This window comes from Taudactylus pleione, unplaced genomic scaffold, assembly GCF_031769625.1.
Source record: "Taudactylus pleione unplaced genomic scaffold, aTauple2 ptg000329l, whole genome shotgun sequence".
Lineage (NCBI taxonomy): Eukaryota > Metazoa > Chordata > Amphibia > Anura > Myobatrachidae > Taudactylus > Taudactylus pleione.
In genome coordinates, this window is record NW_028284730.1 from 7,559,022 (window position 1) to 7,578,463 (window position 19,442).

A 19,442-nucleotide genomic window follows, 5' to 3' on the forward strand; every position below is an offset into this window, starting at 1 on the left:
CGCAGTTCCGATCCAAGCTGAATAATGCCCATTGTTTGATACACATGTCCCTAAACAACATAAATCCATACTGATGTTTAAATAATGAAATGAGCACTTTAGATAAAGAAAGTACATCTTTATAGTTCCACATACTCCACCTGCTGCATGTGTTTATCTTCTGCGATTTGCATATTGTGACAGTGGCATTAGGGGGATAGGTAATAGAAGCCAAATATTATGAAGGAGCGGACAGAACTGACTCTGGGGAAAGACAGCTATTATTTCTGAAACAAATAGTTATAACTTAAGTATCATGCAGCCCAATAACAGTAAAGATCCTCATAGAGCTGAGCTCCCTCTAGTGGCCAACAGCGGTATAGTCTCTACACTCTCAGCACTATTGTCTCCTCCTCCCTGTTACATTCCAGGAGAAGATCCCAGGGTCAGAGCAGCCTCCAGCAATGTGTCCGGGATCACATATTACCGACTCAAGCCACAACATTGCTGCACTAGGAGCCTAGCCCATATCCAGGACTCCTCTGCCATCCTAGCACACCTCGGCCAGGCGCGCAGCAGCAGTGCCCCCTGATTGCTGCCCTCAGATAACCAGTCCTACCCCATACCCTCCTGTTCTCCCACCACTCTCACATCCACGTCCTTACCAGGGGGCTAAATGACCACATCTTGCCTTCTCTCCCTATAGCACTCCTGCACATGCTGCTGCTCCACTACACACTCATGCCCCCTACAGCAATCACTCCTACCCCAACCCTGCTCCTGCTGTGCCCCTGACCACTCCTACCCCCCTCTGCTGCACCACTAACCACTCCTACCCCCCAGCACCCCTCCCTGAGTCCCTGTGAGTCACGGAACATGGTGGAGTGCAGTGAGCAGCAGGGGGAGGGCTGGAGCCCTGCACGTTAACTGGTGATAACTTTTACTACACTGGACCCCAATGTAATATGGCCCGTTGGATTCCCACAAAGAGAGAGAAGTTTGGAGTGGGTGAGTCTCATCCTATCTGCAACACTTTACTGTCACTAATGAATCACTTTTTAAAAGAAAGCTCTACAGTGCACTGCTTGTCGTCAATTAGATTGCAAGCTCTTCAGAACATCTCTGAAACTGACAATTCTGGATGTTCTGACTTAACTCGTGCAGAACCTCACTGCATCCTTGAGAAACTATTATTACTACTGTGCATACTAAGTTTGACCTTTCTGCTATGTGCTGTTCATTATGTATGCTAGCATTATGCATTGCAACTTGCTATAAGTACCTGTGTATAAAACATACCCTGATTTGTTATCAGAAAATAGGATTTCTGTATTTTTATTTTTTTTTCCTTTTTTTTTCCTTTTGCATCTTAATAAAATACACGTTACAGCTGTTTTACATCAGCTACATTGTAATATGACTGATTATTGTCTACACCACACTGTATTTCCACCTGTCCTTGCTTTATCATTGCGGGTTAGTGTATCCAGTAGCTTTATTGAACACATGGCATAAAATATGCACAGGATATGTGTGTAAATGTCATGTAGTCTGTCTTCTTAAATGTGGAATTCTCAAATAAAAACATTACTTATTTCTTAAAGGTCACACAGCTGGTTGCTGATTAAAACAAAAACTTAGGGTATACAAAGGGGTTAATATACAAAGTAGCACACCTATTCATTCAGTATAGAGCCAGCACTATGGTACAGTACAAAAGGCTGGCAGTTACTTCAACTAATCCTGCACCTGAAGCACCAGGCCACACCCACTCCCAAGGTTCTAGCGGCGCAGTGTATTCTGTGTGGGACTCGGAGAGGCCTCCAGTCTCATAGTCTATATATACGGCCGCCCCAGGGTGTAGTTTACCTTGACTTTCTGTGTCCATCATGTCCTCTGATCATTTACAAACAGGTGTAAGCTGCAGGGTGGAATATGAGATAATAACCTGTTGATCTTTCAGGTTCGGATATCTTGTGTCTTTCCAGCTGTTGACGTGTAGACGACTAAAATTTTCATGAAATATTTGCTCCGTTTCATTATCTACTGTAAAAACTTTCACGTTTCAGCGGTAGAACTTGACCTTTTGGGTTCAATTTAATTACCCGTGATTATCTCGCAGGTGCGAGTATAACTGCAGGTATATGCCACACTTACAGTATCGCCGGATTCGCGCAGATTTTTGTTTGCAGCCCCATAGGGCCACAAAATACCACAAATCTGGCGCTAGGTAGGCCGGCATTTACACGCCGTTGCAACGCCAACTTGCCCCCCCCCTGGTGTGCAGGGGCAAGTTAATTGGATTGAGCACTTTGTCTTTACGTTACTACCTCCAAACCATAGTAGAATGAAGTAACCGTCACTGTCCTTGCTCTATTCACCTTTTCCATGAAATACCAAATTAGGAAATTTCCCAATTGTAAAGCGCAATGGAATATGTTGGCACTATATAAGTAATTGTTATTAATAATAATAAATGGCTTTTCTATGGAATTCATCATTGTATCACCTTCTGCGTTGCAAAATTTCTCCTTCGCTATACTCAACTCTGATAGGGGCCCATTTATCATTCAATATATTCGGTGCATTTCCAGAAAACACCCACAAATATTAAGTATCCCCCAGATGTACTAAGGAGGAATCGCAGCAGATATTTACGGTATCTGCTTCTGCCCTCCATTTCCACCAGTACCCCAACTGTCATAGGTTTCTTAGAGGAATGCAATGCTGTGAGATTTATCTGAAGATGACGTAAGCCGCTGTAGTCTATGGGCTACATGTTTCTTAACTAGCCGGGAGAGGGTTCTATAGGAACCCTTCACTAGCAATGTGGTCTGTAGACTGCACATGCACAGGAGGGAAGAGGCCCCTAACGCTGTCACTTCACTCCAGCACATCACAGGGACGGGCACCTGTCAGAGCCACTGTCCCTGCGGGTGCATTTTGTTAAATTTGGGCGCCATTATTGTTTCCTGCAATAAGATCATTATAATTAGACCCCTTAATCTTATAGTTCTTAGTAGCTCATAGTGTTCAATCTAGTACCCTGCACCTGTCACAACTCATGCAGTTCCTCTTTCCTGCCTGGGGTGTCACTCTCTGCTCTAGTGCTTTTAGCACAGTTAGCTGATGCAACAAACTGCTGAGGTACAGACCGGAGTGTGCTAGAAGCACCAGAGCGGAGAGCGACACCTCAGGCAGGAAAGAGGAACTGCATGAGTTGTGACAGGTGCAGACTGCTAGAATGAACACGAGCTCACAATTCTTTCTGGCAATTGTAGTTCATCATACACATTTTGAAGGTCTACAGCTTGCCTACTTCTGCACAGAATTATATTTTGTAACAGGCCCAGTTATCTCTGCATTGGATGAGTATTTGGCTAATTCTCCAAGGCCTCAATGTTTTTGATTTTTATGGTGAATTTGTTCTGGCTGTCGGTGCCCATTTTTCTTTTCAAACTGCTAGAATTACTTCTGAATCTTTCTCCATTTGTGTGTAGTGTCAGTGGCATAAACATTCCTGCTGTAAGTGGCTTGTATGATAGCATGTAGTAGAAATTGTATGTTATGAATAATTGAATTGGCAATAAAACAAATGTGTACCCATTGCCTATGACAGAAGACAGCTATTATATGGGCTGAACTAATATAAATTAGAATGCAGCCTAATCGTTTCCTAGGAGCTAGTAGCATCACTGATGCATGAGGCAGTAGAAAGGAATGGCGCTTTATAGAGAGAGAGTATTTAAGCTTAGAGGCATCTAACCTTTCATTGACCGATTTGTTGAGCTTTATGTTGCTCATGACCAGTTGTTAAGATGTTCTATTGAACATTTAAAATATTCTGATGGGATGTTAATCGGGACATCTAGCTCTATCATCCAGTGCATTTCTAAAGCAACCTAACTCTGGCCATCTGAATTGCAAGGTGCAAAAACTATTCAACATTAGGGCAGAGGTTCCCAAACACGACTCTCAAGGTACCCTAATAGTCCATGTTTTAAGGATATCCATGGTTGAGCACAGATAGTTAAATCAAAAGACTGTAGTACTAATTAAGGCTGGGTACACACCTAAACGATCGGCAATTTTGCTGATGTTCAGGGCGATTAGCCTTCACCCTGGACATCGCATAATTGCCGGTACGCACTTGAAAGATTTAATGAAAGACGGAACAATCACTGTTCCGTCCTTCATTAACATGTACAGGCTCACATGCGATATCGTCAAATTAACCGTGCAGCACAGCCTATCGCACGATATCGCATGCGACCGCGGGTATGCGCAGATTGGGCATACACACTGTACGATATGCCCAATTTGTTGTTCCAATTTGGCTAAATCGATCAAATCGGGCCGATATCGTGCAGGTGTGTATGCACCCTAAGTCTCCTATGCCCAAGCATGGTTATCTCTTTTAACCTGTCCCTCTCACCTTCCCCTCCTCTACCTCCAAAAGCCACCATCACTAACGTAACATTGACACTATCTTCCCTGCTTGACTCAGTTCTCTTCCCTATCCTCTCTCTCCTGCCCTGACCAAGCCACTTCCCTATACAATGAGTCCCTTATTTCTGCTCTGGACTCTGTTGCTCCGGCGATCACTACTCACACTCGCAGATCTACTCCTCAACCCTGGCATTCCAAATGCACCAGATACCTGCAAAAGTGTTCACGAACCGCCGAGCGACAGTGGAGAAGATCACGCTCTAAGGCAGATTTTCTCCATTTCACATTTATGCTCTCATCCTATAGTGCTGCTCTCTCCCTCTCTAAACAGTCATATTTCAAGATCCTCATCTCCTCTCAGTCCTCTAATCCACAGCGTCTCTTCACCATTTTCAATCCCTCCTTCGCCCACCCCCTCCTCGTCTCCCCTCCTTGCTCTCTGGCCTTGACTTTGGTACCTACTTTACATCTAAAATTGATTCCATACGTCAGGACATCATATCCAACCAGTCCCCCAGCTGTCCAAATCCTCCTTTCCCAGATCACCCCTCCCAATCAACTTTACCAACTGCCCTCATCTGGTCCTCCCCCCCCCCCCCCCCTTCCACCTCCCCCCTTGATCCTATCCCCTCCCGCCTCCTCCGCTTCCTCTCTCTTTCTGCCTGCTCCCATCTTGTGCACCTCATTAACCTCTCCCTCCCATCAGGCACTGTTCCTTCTGCATTCAAGCATGCCCTTGTCTCCACCTTTCTTAAAAAACCTACCCTTGATCCTAACCTTCTTTCTACCTACCAACACATCTCTCTCTTCCCTTTTGCTTCCAAACTCCTTGAGCGGATTGTCTACAAACGCCTTACCGCTTTTCTTTCCTCCCACTCCCTCCTTAACCCTTTTCAGTCCGGCTTCCGTTCTCTCCACTCCACTGAAACTGCCCTCACGAAAGTCAGCAACGACCTCCTTGCTGCCAAATCCAAGGGCCACTACTCTCTTATCATTCTCCTTGACCTCTCTGCTACTTTTGACACTGTGGACCACCCTCTTCTGCTGCATATCCTTCACTCCCTTGGTTTACGTGACACTGTCCTCTCCTGGCTATCGTCCTACCTCTCTGTCCGATCTTTCTTTCTTTGTTTCCTCTCATGACTCCTCTTCCCCCCTCAGCCTCTTACAGTAGGTGTTCCCCAAGGTTCTGTTCTTGGACCTCTCCTATTCTCCCTGTATACTTTCTCTCTAGGTGAACTCATCAGCTCTTTTGACCTCCATTATCATCTCTATACTGATGATACTCAAATCTACCTTTCCTCCCCTGATCTCTCCCCCTATCTTCTGACTCGTATCTCGTATCAACTGTCTCTCTGCTATCTCTTACTGGATGTCCCAGCTATTTCTTAAACTTAATATGTCTAAGACAGAACTGATCGTCTTCCCACCCTCCCACATAACCTCACTTCCCACTATTTATTTATCAATTGATGGAATAACTATCTCATCTAGTCCCAAGGTGCGCTGTCTTGGAGTTATCCTGGACTCATCCCTCTCCTTCAAACCACATATCCAGGACCTCTCACAGTCCTGTCGTTTCCATCTCAAAAATATTTCTAAGATCAGACCCTATCTCACCCAGGATGCTACAAATACCCTCATACACTCACTGGTCATCTCCAGATTGGACTATTGTAATCTCTTCCTATCTGGCCTCCCCAAATCCCATCTCTCTCCTCTCCAGTCTATCCGTAATGCTGCTGCACGGTTTATCTTCCTCTCCAAATGCCTCCCCTCTCCTACAAGCCCTCCACTGGCTCCCCTTCCCTTTTAGAACCCAATTTAAGGTTCTCGCGCTTGCTTACAAAGCCCTCACCCAATCTTCCCCCATATACATCTCTGATCTCATCTCCCTTCACTCTCCTCTCCGCTCTCTTCATTTAAATAATGCACGCCGCCTTTCATGCCAGCTGATTACTTCCTCCCACTCCCGCCTCCAAGATTTTTCCCGCACTGCTACCCACCTCTGGAACTCTCTCCCACTCCCCATAAGACTCTCCACCTCTTTGCAATCCTTCAAACGGGCTCTCAAGACCCACTACACCATCAAAGCCTTCCAGCTATCATTTTAACTCTCTGCCACATGCTCTTTCCGCCCCATCTACCCCATCTGTGTCAACCCTGTTTGTATTCTCCTCCCTTTTAGAATGTAAGCTCTTACGAGCAGGGCCCTCTACTCTCTTGTGCTGCTCCCTACTTTACTTTCATCTACTTCTTACTCACCACTAGGGCACCTAACACTTGGTTGCTTATGTTCTGTTGCTTATCTGGGTGATATGGTCGCTAATGTAGCAATATATATTATCCATGTCCTGTATTGTATTGTTCTGTAAGTCGCTTGTCAACAATTTGTTTATGCACTTTGTAAGGCGCTGCGGAACATTTGTGGAGCCATATAAATAAATGATAATAATAATCTTTAAAACCTGGACCGTTAGGGTGCCTTGAGGAACGAATTTGGGAACCTCTGCATTAGGGTCTGAAGAGTTTGAATGCTCCAAATTCATGTGAAACTGAGAATATTTGCTTCCTTCGTTGCTTCCTTCTGACTGTGCACTAATTGTGCTAACATAGGGCCACTACTAATCGCAACTGCGATTACGCACGCAAACGGCCGATTGTTGCGTACTGCGTATGCATTGCAGGGCAGGTGTGCAAACAAGTCACTGCAATCGGAACTGTGATCGCAGTGACTACGCAGACCCATCGCAGGATGATTGACAGGAAGTGCCGTTTGTTAGTGGTAACGGTGGGGTGTTCGGTCGAACGCAGGCGTGCCAGTGCGTTTCAACGGCGTTGCAGGGGCATGCTTAAATTAGCCACTGCGATGCCCTACGCAGCCTGAGACATGATAGCATGCGTGGTTGTTAGCAATTTCTGAGTAAGGTCGGGGCTTGTGCAAGCGTGCGCGAGGCTGAGATGGTACTCGATTGTATCGATGGCTTCGCTATTCTGCTAAATATCACGGATGACTGGTAAGTAAAGTGAGCGTCCTTATGCAGCGCTGACTTTGGATTGTGATCGCAATGGATTAGCATACTATCGTGTGGACGCAATATTACGATCCGTAATTAACTAGGCCCATAAATATCACTAGGTATGGTTGTCGGTGATGTCGCACGTTGTCTCTGTTGCCTCTCTATCTCGCTCACATGTAGAGTAAAGTTCAGAGGTGTTTCATTTGCACACAGAAAGCCGGAAACCTGAGTCACGTCTATTCACTGCTAAGTTGTTTCTGTCTGCTTCCATTGATTTGGGTAATAACAGCCATATCACAGCTTAATGACTGCCAACACAGGAAGTTTTTGGAAAGTAAAATACATTATAAAGATAGAGAACTGGAAACAAGGAGGGTGCGTGCTTAGAAGTGTTCATTGGGTGGAGGATGAATGTTATCACATTGTTATTTTCATACAGATTGTATTAAATTTCATTTTAGTTTCTCTCTGTGAACTGCCAAAACCACCTGGCTGTAGGATTTAAAAGGGAAATATTAAATGCAGAACACTATTGAATTACATTTAATATTATTGCCATCTTAAATCCGGCTGGGAGGACCATCAGTTAGTAAATAAGCCCCTACATCTTCTATGATCACCTAGTGGATGGGATTAAAATAGTAGTTTATTGTGCTTTTGGCAGCAAGTAAAGCTATGAATTTGCAGTAAAGGCCGTGTATTAATGAGCTGAACAATATAGATATAATAACTGGAACTATATATGCCAATCATGCTCTCTGACACTCCTCTGATGCAGTTTGCCATGTTATGAGGGAGAGTGCTTGGCAGCTTGCTGTGGTACAAAAATGGGTCATTCCATGTCAAGTGGACCAGGGGTCCCCATCTGACATGTCTAATTTTGACAGGTTGCACCCACCCCCACTCCGGGGACCATAGTTTTGATACTATTGCATATTGTGAACTCAATTTTTCCCAAAGTTAGTCCGACACGCATGCCAACCTTCATGTAAAATGTTATCAAAATTGGAGATGTCAGGTTGGGACAATCTATAAAATTGGTCCACTTGACATGGAATGACCCAAATGTTGCTTCATATGCAGGGAAAGGCGCTATCAGGGCGGCTGCTACCATTAGCCTCTGGTGCCAAAGGTTAGGTGGCACAGAAAACACTAAATGTCCTGAATCCTGGGATGTTAATGCCCGGGTGTTGCCCCCGCACATAGTCCTGGCTGCTGGCATGAATGAAAACCAGTCCACAGCCTCTTACATGTGACTGGCTGCTGATACTGGCTGCTGCTCGTCTAAGTCCATGTTAAGGCTTAAACACAAGAGACGATGTGTGTGATTCAGAAGCATGGCATTGTTAACGATGTCCCCAGATTGAGCTGCATGTTCAGCTGACTGGGGATATATCTTTAACGCATCGTTGATCGTTCACTGCATACACACTGGACAACATGAACGATCCATCGTTAAAACGTTATCGTCCATATCGTTCATAAATAGCATCCATTGCTTGGCTATGATGTCACTGCCAAGCGCCATACACCCAGTCCAAAGAGCTGAGCACGCTGTCCCTATCTCCTACCTGCCAAGGTAAGAGGCAGCATGGTTGGGGTGCCCTTCCAAGTGGTGGGTGGGGTAGTGCCACCTAGTGGTCCCTCAGGACTTGCCCCTGCCCTGTTGCCAAGTGATGTCACAGTTGCTCAGATGTGTGCGTCCTTATCTCTTTGACATGTTTCAAATCCTGTTGTAAAGATGGTGGAGGAGTCTGTGCTACTTGTAAGGAGGGGGGACGTAATACTTAACTGAGAAGTCACTTTAACAGTAACGGAATAATGTTGCTTTCATATTCCTATCTGAGAATATAAGTTTTGAGGCTAAGTGGCCTTGTCCTTTACTAATGTTACACAATTATACCAAATGGCTGTATACCAGTGATGTGCGGTCAGGTGAGGCAGAGCCTTTCCTGTCATACTTCAGTATACTCCAAAAATTTTACTATAAAAATAAGAAAATATTATAAACATCTTTTTTGTATTCTAATACATTTTATAGTCAAAACTCTGAAATAAAAAGTGTATGGCAGGTGAGGCACTGCCTCTATGACAGGTGAGGCACTGCCTCCCCTGTCTACCATTTCTACACATCCCTGATCAAAACTCACCAAATTTCCAGCACTATATACTGTTGTACCTTTGTACAGTGCCCACATGAACCCTCAGGTTCATACATGTATCTGTAATTCTGGCTCTGATACTAGCCAGTGTCTCCCCAGCCATTTACCTCACCGCACGTCACTGCTGTATACAGAATCTACATGGTACACCGCAGAACCATGTAGAGTCAGTCGGCATGGGAACATAAGAAGTAGTACCATGCAATTGCTCAAAATGATAAAACAGAAATGACCTGTTCGCCCTCTGTAGATTTTTTTTATTGGTCACAAACCCTGTTTTCTCCTGACCAGAACTTTCCTTATAAGTGTGACGTGTGACATATGAGGGGTACACGTATGGCCAGCTATAGCAAGCTGTTAGCTTTCTAGCTTGGAACATATAAGACAGGTCCTTTCTTCCCCTGGCCTCAGTATGTCACTCAGGATGTGGAGCTGTGCTAAGGTGAATAGAGCTGCTTGAACTGGACAGAAAATCTAGTCGGTGCTGTTCCCACGGAAGTTATTTACTTATTTTGTGAAGCTCCTCAAACAGAAATTCCCCAGTGCTTGCTGGAAGTGTACCTCCCGTATTATGAGAAACAGGTATATACCTGTTTCTCATTTCTAATGATTTATTTTTATTGTTATTTTTGATGTTACACTTGGATCTGGTAAATTAAATGCTGTATTTTACCTTCTTTTCAGCCATTTACAACTTCCAAGCAACACATGATGAAGAACTGAGCCTGCAGGTGGGGGACACAGTGCAGATATTCGAGACATATGAGGGTGAGTGGATTACAGTCAATATCCATCTCGATTTTCGTCTCTATGTAAGGAACTGGCTGCATATGAACATGACCCATCTGTTTCCTGATCACAACGCGGTTGAGTCTCACTGACCATCGTCCTGAGCTATAAAAAGATCTGATCAGATTTCTTTTATAATTTATGCTGGAACAACCAATGACTTCATGATTCCATAGATGTGTGTTTATGGCCCTTGTGCTGCTAATGTTTGGTCCACCCCTAGGACAGGTTGAGAAATGTACTCATCCACACCTGGTCATTCAGCCATCAGATTTGTCACTGTGACGCTGATTCTGCCGCGTCTGTGTATTTTGCTGGTGTAGTGTGCAACTTCATGCTAATACCGCTACAAGCCCTATCTTGGTGAACATCCGTGCATCGGCATGTGCAAGGGCTAAGACGCCCAATTTGAGCATCTTTAGACACTGAAATACCGCTTGGTTACTTGTTTTGACGCAACCATCGGTCGCACCATTGAAACTTTCCCTCAGTTCCATCCTATGTGCAGATTCTCAGACAGAGTACGGCCTCTAATGTGCGCAATTAAGCGTCTGAATTCTCAACCAGTTCAGCGATACGCCCGCGACACTCCGATAACATCTTCCAGTCACCGCCCACAGACGCCCAGGCCATTTGAGACTGTGCTTCTAAATTGCAACTGTACGCTCACCCATGAGACGCCTGCGTTGCGTGACTTTTTAGCGACTTATATATACTGTAGGCCCAGTATAAACACCATTATTCCAGGTGTATGACTTGTCCAGAATTCACTTTACAGTATTTTGGAATAGATATAATGGTGTTGCAGCACTTAGCAGTTAAGACGAAGCAGATGGTGGCAAATATACCCTGCAAAAGACTTCATGTCCCATTGTTTTGTTGGTTTTATGCCCCTAAACAATCAGAGGCCTGAGCTTGGGAAATGTACCTGCATGAGTTACCAGGTGCCCATTCCAGCTGCCGCTGTCAGACTAGCGATCAGGCCTGTACAATATAAACAGGACAGCACATGTTTTAGGCAGTCTACTACTGCATGTTGTTATGTAAAGGGATAAATGAGTGTTATGCAGATTGACAGTGAAGGTATTTAATATTACAGTAAAGGGAATACAGTAACAGGTGAAAAAAATAAATATACGTGTGTGTGTGTGTATATATATATATATAATATTAAAATTCCTTTCTGAGAAAGGAGCTGCTAACAAATGTTCCATAAGATAAGTTTTATTTTAAAGTTCCTTTTCAGTGCCTTCTTTTCTTAATAAAAAAGAAAAAAAAAAGAAAAATTGGGGATGTAGTCGTGCGGGATGCCGACGTTCTAAATACTGGCACTAGAATCCTGACAGCGTCGGGATTCCGGCTCCAGTATCCCGCCCGCCAGCATCCCGAAGGTAAGTATCGGGGTTAAGGGTTAGGCACTGGGGAGGGAGGGTTAGGGTAGGGAGCCATTCCGTGTCAAATCAACACACTTTACCTCACCAGCTCAGTTTTTGTTAAAATTTGGTATATGGAGAGTATATATGTAGTGTAAGAGTAATACAAAATGTAAAAAAAACACAGTAAAATGACTCCCACCTCTCTAGCTTAATTAGGAGAGCTGTTATGGTGATTAGAAAATATGCTGGTTGTGCGTTTGTCAGATTTTTGAAAACTTTACATATTTTGGAAATGGCATGAGATATTTAAATAATGATTTGTATTATTCTTAGACTACATATATACTCTCCGTATACCAAATTTTAACAAAATCTGAGCTGGTGAGGTAAAATCAGTGTGTTGATTTGACACGGAATGACCCTAGGGGTTAGGGTTAGTGGTAGTATACTTGCCTACGGGTGTCGTGGTTCTGACTTTCGGGATGCCAGTGTTGGTATTCTGACCGGCGGGAACCCATACTCAACCCAGAAAACTGGGGTTTAAGAAGATAAACACCTATAGGCATTATTATATTTATGAAATATAATTTAACGAATATGTGATAAATATGTTTGATTGCTATTGCTGTCCCTACGTTTGTTGATGTGACAGTCACTGAAAGTATGGCGCTAACACCATCCGCTGGGGGATGGAGGTGCCCTCAGATGCAAAACGAACTCATTCATTTGACTATTCCATAGGGTGGTTTTTAATAACGGCCTATTTGCAAAATAATTAGGATAAAGGCTAATGTCCAATGAATAAGAAATTGTTTGTAAATATTATTATTATTATTAATAATAATAATAATAATAATAATCATGTTTTTGTTTTTTTTCAATCAATATTAAAACACACTGCATGCTTGTTTCTCTATATGGCCGCAGAGCTTTTTGAAGACTTGTAATAGCCATTTGATATACAGCTGAAGGGCACATTGTACCATATAATGCTTATGTAGAGGGAGAATAACTATGGCAGAAATGAGCCTGTGGAGTTTTTCCTTTATAACTCCATTGATTCTAGTGACCTTCAGCCTCAGTGCAGAAATCTCACATCTCCACCCACTCCCTTCACTGGACAGAATGTGGTCATTGTGTACAGTGGCTCTTGTCTTGCAAGGCTTAACCCCTTATGTGCCATGGAAGCCTGCTGCCATGTACAGTTGTTTGACCATAATATACACACAAGGAATGCCAACCAAACATGTTCGGAGTTTGTGACTGCATAAGTATTGTGTGAAAAAACTTTTTGGGGACATTTATGTTGCAATCAAATCATGTGAATAAAAGTAAATATCTTATTTGTTCCTAGGGAAAACTTCCTACAAAGCATTTATAGGAAATGATCCCTATTGTATTAGCAGTTAGATAAAAACATAGAGATCTGTCTCAATTTGTTGCTACATGTTCCAATGTATTTTTATTTTTTACAGGTTGGTATAGAGGAGTCACGTGGAGGAACAAATCAAAGAAGGTGAGCGATCTGATTGGTAGTGAGCAGCACATGATAACATAAAAGATTAGTTGGTTTTAAATGTGACTGTCCCTCACACTGGAGGCAGCCATATTGTGGCCTGGTGACTTCACTGAGGTGAGAAGCACATGGGGTCTATTCATGTACAACAAGGGTGGGGAACCTTTTTTCTGCCGAGGGCCATTTTGATATATAGAACATTATTTGCGGGCCCGGTGAGGCCATGCCCCTCCGTATGATGTCAGACGGGGGCAGGGCCACAATCGCTGGTGATTACAGCAATGCCCGGAGCATCCTCAGGGAGCTGTAAGGGCAGCAGTGTGACCGTCTGAAGCATCCTAAGGATGCTCCAGGCAGCACTGGCATAGATTCTGGCTGCAGGGTGCCGTTCTACGCACCCTGCTAGCCAGATGAGGCTAGCAGAAAAAAGCTCAGTGGGCCAGACCAAATGGTTCCATGGGCCTTATACGGCCCTCGGGCCTGAGGTTCCCCATCCCTGATGTACAACAGGAAGTGGCTCACAATATATAGCATCAGATCGATGTGATATAATTTTACACTTCCTGCGGTATCCGGCCCCTCCACGATACCTGTACTCAGTGAGAAGACAGACATATCGGGAGCTCGATATGCCTGCTCCTCACTATGCATGCCCCGGCATCCGAGAGCAGCAGGTCAGGTCAGACCTGCTACAATGGGCGCTGGGAAAAGGGGGTGGAGCCAGCGTCAGGTGCCTGGCAGACAGCAGGGAAGTATGCAGCTTCCCTGCTCTGTTCGGCTTGCGGTACAGATTACGCCGTCGTCAGATGGAAAGCTGAGCTGGAGAATGAATACACTTCTCCACGGTAAACTACACCATGAATAGCACGAAGCCGAGAAGAGCCTTGATTTCAGCTAATAAGGGGTCTTCTCTGCTTCATGAATAGACCTCAAAGTGCCTTATGCTCACTGATGTCACTTGATCCTTATTAATGGCTGCCTTTACTGAATGTTGGTTATATGTGCACTTAATACAGTGAGGTCTATTCACTAAGACTTGGAGAGAGAGAAAGCGGAGAGAGATAATGTACCAACCAATCAGCTCCTAACTGTCCTTTTTCAAACACAGCCTGTAAAAGTGACAGTTAAGAGCTGGTTGGTTGGTACTTTATCTCTCTCCACTTTATCTCCAAGGCTTAGTGAATACACTCAAATATACTGTGTACATTTTTATACTAGGTAAACCGTGTAGGTATTCTATATTCGTGATGGATGTGTTTTACGATTTTGATGTGTGATAATTATTGTGTTTTACTTTGTTTGTTTGTTTTATTGTTATATTGTATATATTGGAAAACATTTTCAATAAAAAATACTAAATAAAAAAAAAAAAAGGGAAACCATGGAGACAGTGTCTTGTTGTTAGAGAATACATAATACGTGCTAATGTTATGTGACTAGGGTGAGATGTATTAAATCTTGGAGAGAGAGAAAGTACCAACCAATTGGCTTCTAAAGCGGGGTACACATTTAGCCGATGTCGGCACGATATGTAGTTTCAGCTCAAATCGGAACAACAAATTGGTTGCAATGCTCAGTGTTTACGGCCGATATGCGCGCTCCTGCAGGCGCATGCAATATCGTCTGGTCGCCCGTGCTGCGCGTTTAACTGGACCATATCGCATGCAGTACCGTTGTAGGTAATGAAGGAAGGAACAAGGGATTGCTCCGTACTTCATAGTTCTAATGTGTACCCGCTGTACAACATGTCGGGCCGATATATCGTACCGGTACACATAGTTTGGTGTCCTCAAGTCACGCCCCCCATTTTACGTCATGCTGGGGGCGAAACCAGCACTCCGTCAGTTGCTGGGCTGCCCTCAGCCCTCTCCCTGCACTGAATGGAATCCAGTCAGCTTCACGGCACCACTGCTCTCTGCTTAGCAGAGCTGCGGCAGTGCCTGAGTGTCCCCGACCTCCCGACTGCCGGGACACTACGGCCCGCGGGTGGGACAGTGGGACAGTGCCCAAAAAACTGGACTGTCCCGCTGGAATCTGGAAAGCTGCTTTATCTCTCTCCAAGGTTTGATGGATCTCGTCCTGAATCTCCATCCACTTTATCTCTCTCCAAGACATATTACATTGACCCCATAGTCCATGAGTAACATGTATATGATAATTTATTGTGCTTGTACAGGTGCATACCTCACAGATGACGTTTCCCTATTGTCCTTTCTGCAGTACTGTTATCCTGATCTTTGTGTGTACTCTATGCTTTAATAGTCAGTACTCGTGTCCATGTGGAAATCAAACTGAGATTAGTGTAGACCACCAGCTCTTAACCTGGCGTACCCAGGCAGTGGAGGACATCCGGGTGATCATTAGACACATAGGGAAAGCAGTGTCCTGGGGATCTCTAGCCTCATGCATCACAGTAGGGCCCTGATAACAGGCAGGAAAATACAGTGATGTGTTCATTGGTGCTTCCTACAAAAATATATTTATCACACAGGGGAACTGAGAGGGGGGTGGGGGGTACCATCTACCCAGGCCTGGACCTGTAGGAGGGGACCAGCAGGGGCCCACTTCAGCTGGCAAGGGGGATAAATGTACCCATTTGCAGTGCCTCTTTATAGTATTTTTCAGGGCTATTTTTGGGGGAATGAGTGTGGCCACGCCTCCTAGATTTGACCACGCCTCCCAGTGCTCCCGTTGTTCTCTGAACGACCCAGGTCACACATATTTTATTAAAAGTTATGATATGTCCTAACAATTATAGGAATAGACTTTTTCATTTTTTAACTTTAATGATTACATTTGTTAACTTTAAAATGGTTACTATATGGTAAAACATATCACAAGCTGATGTCATAGTCACATGTTCTGACATTAGGGGACACTGGCCCTGATTCAGAGCCGGTCGCCCTAACAGAGCGCTCGCTAAGAATCAGGGCCGGTCTTTTTTGTTTTTTTAGAACGGCCTCCTGGCCGCTCGCACAGCTATAGCAAGCGGCCATGATGATGGTGAAGACCATCGCAACCATCGGGCTTGCGACGAGACCCTTGTGGTAGGTTCTCGTTGCCCAAGCCCCAGAGAGCTTTCGGCTCAAACAGAGCCGAAAGCTCTCCCACTGACATCACTTGTGATGTCAGTGGGGCTGCCCCCAGATGGTAGGCGTTCTCATGGGAACGCCTCCGTCTGGGCAGCCAACCCCCCGGCCCGCCCACCAATTGGGACGGGCTGTCACTCAACATCGACAGCACGCCCCCTTTGGTGCGAGTCCCGGAGCGACGGATTGCCCGTCACTATCCGGGTCTTGCGCATGTGCACAACGGAGCCGGCTCCGTTGTGCACATGCGCTCTGGGCCACCATTGACCCGGTTGCGAGCGCTTGCGACCGGGTCTGAATCAGAAATAATCTGGATTTTGCTAAACCCAGATAATCTTATATGTACAATTCATTCTATTATTGAGTCATTATTACTATTATTATTTCAATCTTATTTGTAGCACCTTAATTGCTTTTATATACAGAGGTGACTAAACATTTGATATAATAATTACTGTATATTCATTACAAATGTTGAGGGTACAAATAACGCAAATGGTCTGCCAGGGGGTAACCTTGTGGAAAATGACTGGAGTAGACTTACAACACTGTTTAGGAATGTAGATGTCAAAAGTTCCATAATGCAATATAAAACATCTGCTGTCACTGAATCCATGAGGTTCCATCTCTTTTCCTCCAGTGTTCTATACACTGAGGGCCTGATTCTGACCCGCTCGCGAGCGCTGAGCGCTCGCAAGCAGGTCGATGGTGCCCAAGTGCTCATGCGCACGACGGAGGCGCCTCCGTCGTGCGCATGCGCGAGACCCGAATAACGAACGGCCAAGCCGTCGTTATGGGTCTCGCACCAAAGGGGGTGTTGATTGACAGCACGCCCCTTTTGGTGGGCGTGCCGGGGGCGTGGCTGCCCAGACTGAGGCGTTCCCATGGAAATGCTTACCGTCTGGGTCCGGCCCCACTGACATCACTAGTGATGTCAGTGGGAGTGCTTTTGGCTCTGATAGAGCCAAAAGCACTCCTGGGCTTGCGGCAGCGAGACCCTACCGCAGGGTCTCGTCGCAAGCCCGATGGTCGCGATGATCTTGACCATCGCGACCATCTTTTTGGCCGCTTGCATAAGCTGTGGGTGGTAACCCACAGCTATGCGAGCGGCCAGGAGGTGCTCCAATTTTAGGTAGGAGGGCCCTGATTCAGAGCGAGCGCTCTTGTCAGAGCGTCCGGCTCTGAATCAGGCCCTATGTGTGATGGTGAGGCCTACATGCTGCTGATACTGTTCTCCTCTCCTGGAGAAGCATAGAGAAAAGATGACCGCTCCGGGGGCAGGGCTAGGCTCCTCAACTCATTGGGCCCCATTCCTGTCATGACAAAATGCACTGAATAACATCATACTAACCCCGATCCCCCCCTACAGACCCGGTATATTTCCCCATACCTCCCACTTCACTAGAAGTGACCGGATTGTGGAAGATCAACCCAGTCTACCGGAGGTCCGGGGGGATACCCAAACATCGGAATAGCATCGAGCCATGGCACCTGGGGCAGGCGGGTGCTACACCCCTCTCCTCCAGCACTGAAGTGTGCCTGGTCAGGCGTTGTGGCCAATGTGCGGGCAGGGTGAATTGTGTTTCTTACTCGTGACATATATCTACTCGGTTCCAGAGGGCAACAGAGCACATATTTATGTCAGTGAAGTGCCGAGCTACCTACATTGTGTGTATAATATGTGTGTACTCCTGCTCTGCCCAAGCTATGCCCCTGTACCAGGGTAGGGGGATGCACATCTAATAGCTAAGGGGCGTGATTGAGGACACATACATTTGTGAATGGTATTAGTAGCTCCTTTTGTTTAAGCCAATTTCATATTTAGATTTAAGTTGTTGTTTTGTTTTTAAATAAATGCTAGCATAGGAAAATCGTCTAAGATGATTAAATGCCGTCTGTGTGTTTATGAACACTGAAAAACAATGAAATGAAGCCGACATGAATAGTTTTATTTTTGCTGCTTCACCACATAATATGGACTCTCTGTACGTCTATCTATTTGTGATGATTCATTTCTGTAATTGTATGTTCCTCTCACTATGTGCTCTCAACGTATAATCTGCAGAACTGTGTTTATTTTCCAAGCATTCCATCAGAAGCGCTTGTTTAACATCAGGATTGTAGGGGATTTGCAGTTAGATATTCAAAAAACAAACCGACCAAATAATATTACAGTAACATGCAATAGTACGGTCTGTACCATTGCATGTACCATTGCTGTACTATTGCTCTGTTCCCTGTCAGGGCAATTAGGAGCAGTTACAGCATTTGGGATTAAAGTTTTTAAAACAACGTATTTTTTTTTTTTTTTTTTAAGGTTAAGCGTAATCTGTACCCTTTCCTTAAATGTTAAAACAGCTATAATTACTCTGTCATTTAGAAGTGGCTCATAATACACAGTATGGGCCTGATTAAGGTTAGTACATAACTCTGATGGTCTACGTACTAACCCGATGGTCGGGGAACTGCGCATGTGCGGAACGAGTCCTGCAATCACGGTTGCAGTGCCTGCTGAGCTGCATACTGATTGACAAGCTGTGGCCGTTTGGGGAAGGGGATGGCGCCGGGCTGCGTTCGTGGAAATTGGGGGGGTGTTGCCCCGTTTCATACGGGTGCCGAGGCCAGGGTCTGCGTCGTAGGCTGCAGATATTCTGGCCTCTCTACAGACGCTGCACTCGGATCTCTGATGCAATACAGGAGGTGTCTAATTCCTACAGACATCTCCAGGTGCATTTGCATTTTAGTTGGACGGTATTGCACAGACTCTTCCTTGTGGCTGTGCAATACCTTCCACATCTGAATCAGGCCCTATATTACTATAAACCTCAGTACCTCCTTCCAAGTCACTGACTTTGATCAATAAAGTGCCATCTTTGCAGCACTGAAGGTTCTTCTAGCTGATTAAGCACAATCTCTCTTACAAGCATGCCATTTCTATTAGACACCAACTACCAATGTTTTTATCCCAATTACAGACTCCCTTAAACTGATGAAGATATATCTATTCAGTTCTACTTCCACCTTCCTATCTATTTAGCCTTTTCCTGCTCATCATTTAATAT

The 19,442-nt window shown here is 44.9% G+C and overlaps 1 protein-coding gene across 2 annotated transcripts in view; it reads left to right on the forward strand.

Annotated features, from left to right (window-relative positions):
- Positions 1 to 431: 431 nt before the first annotated feature.
- The window catches only part of DOCK5 (dedicator of cytokinesis 5), a 100,117-nt gene continuing 81,106 nt past the window's right edge, over positions 432 to 19,442 (forward strand). For both annotated transcript variants that reach the window (XM_088443376.1, XM_088443377.1), the window contains exons 1-3: positions 432 to 987; positions 10,295 to 10,378; positions 13,251 to 13,291. In XM_088443376.1, the coding sequence (XP_088299502.1) occupies positions 945 to 987; positions 10,295 to 10,378; positions 13,251 to 13,291 (168 nt within the window). In that variant the 5' untranslated portion in view covers positions 432 to 944. The remainder of the gene's footprint in view (positions 988 to 10,294; positions 10,379 to 13,250; positions 13,292 to 19,442) is intronic.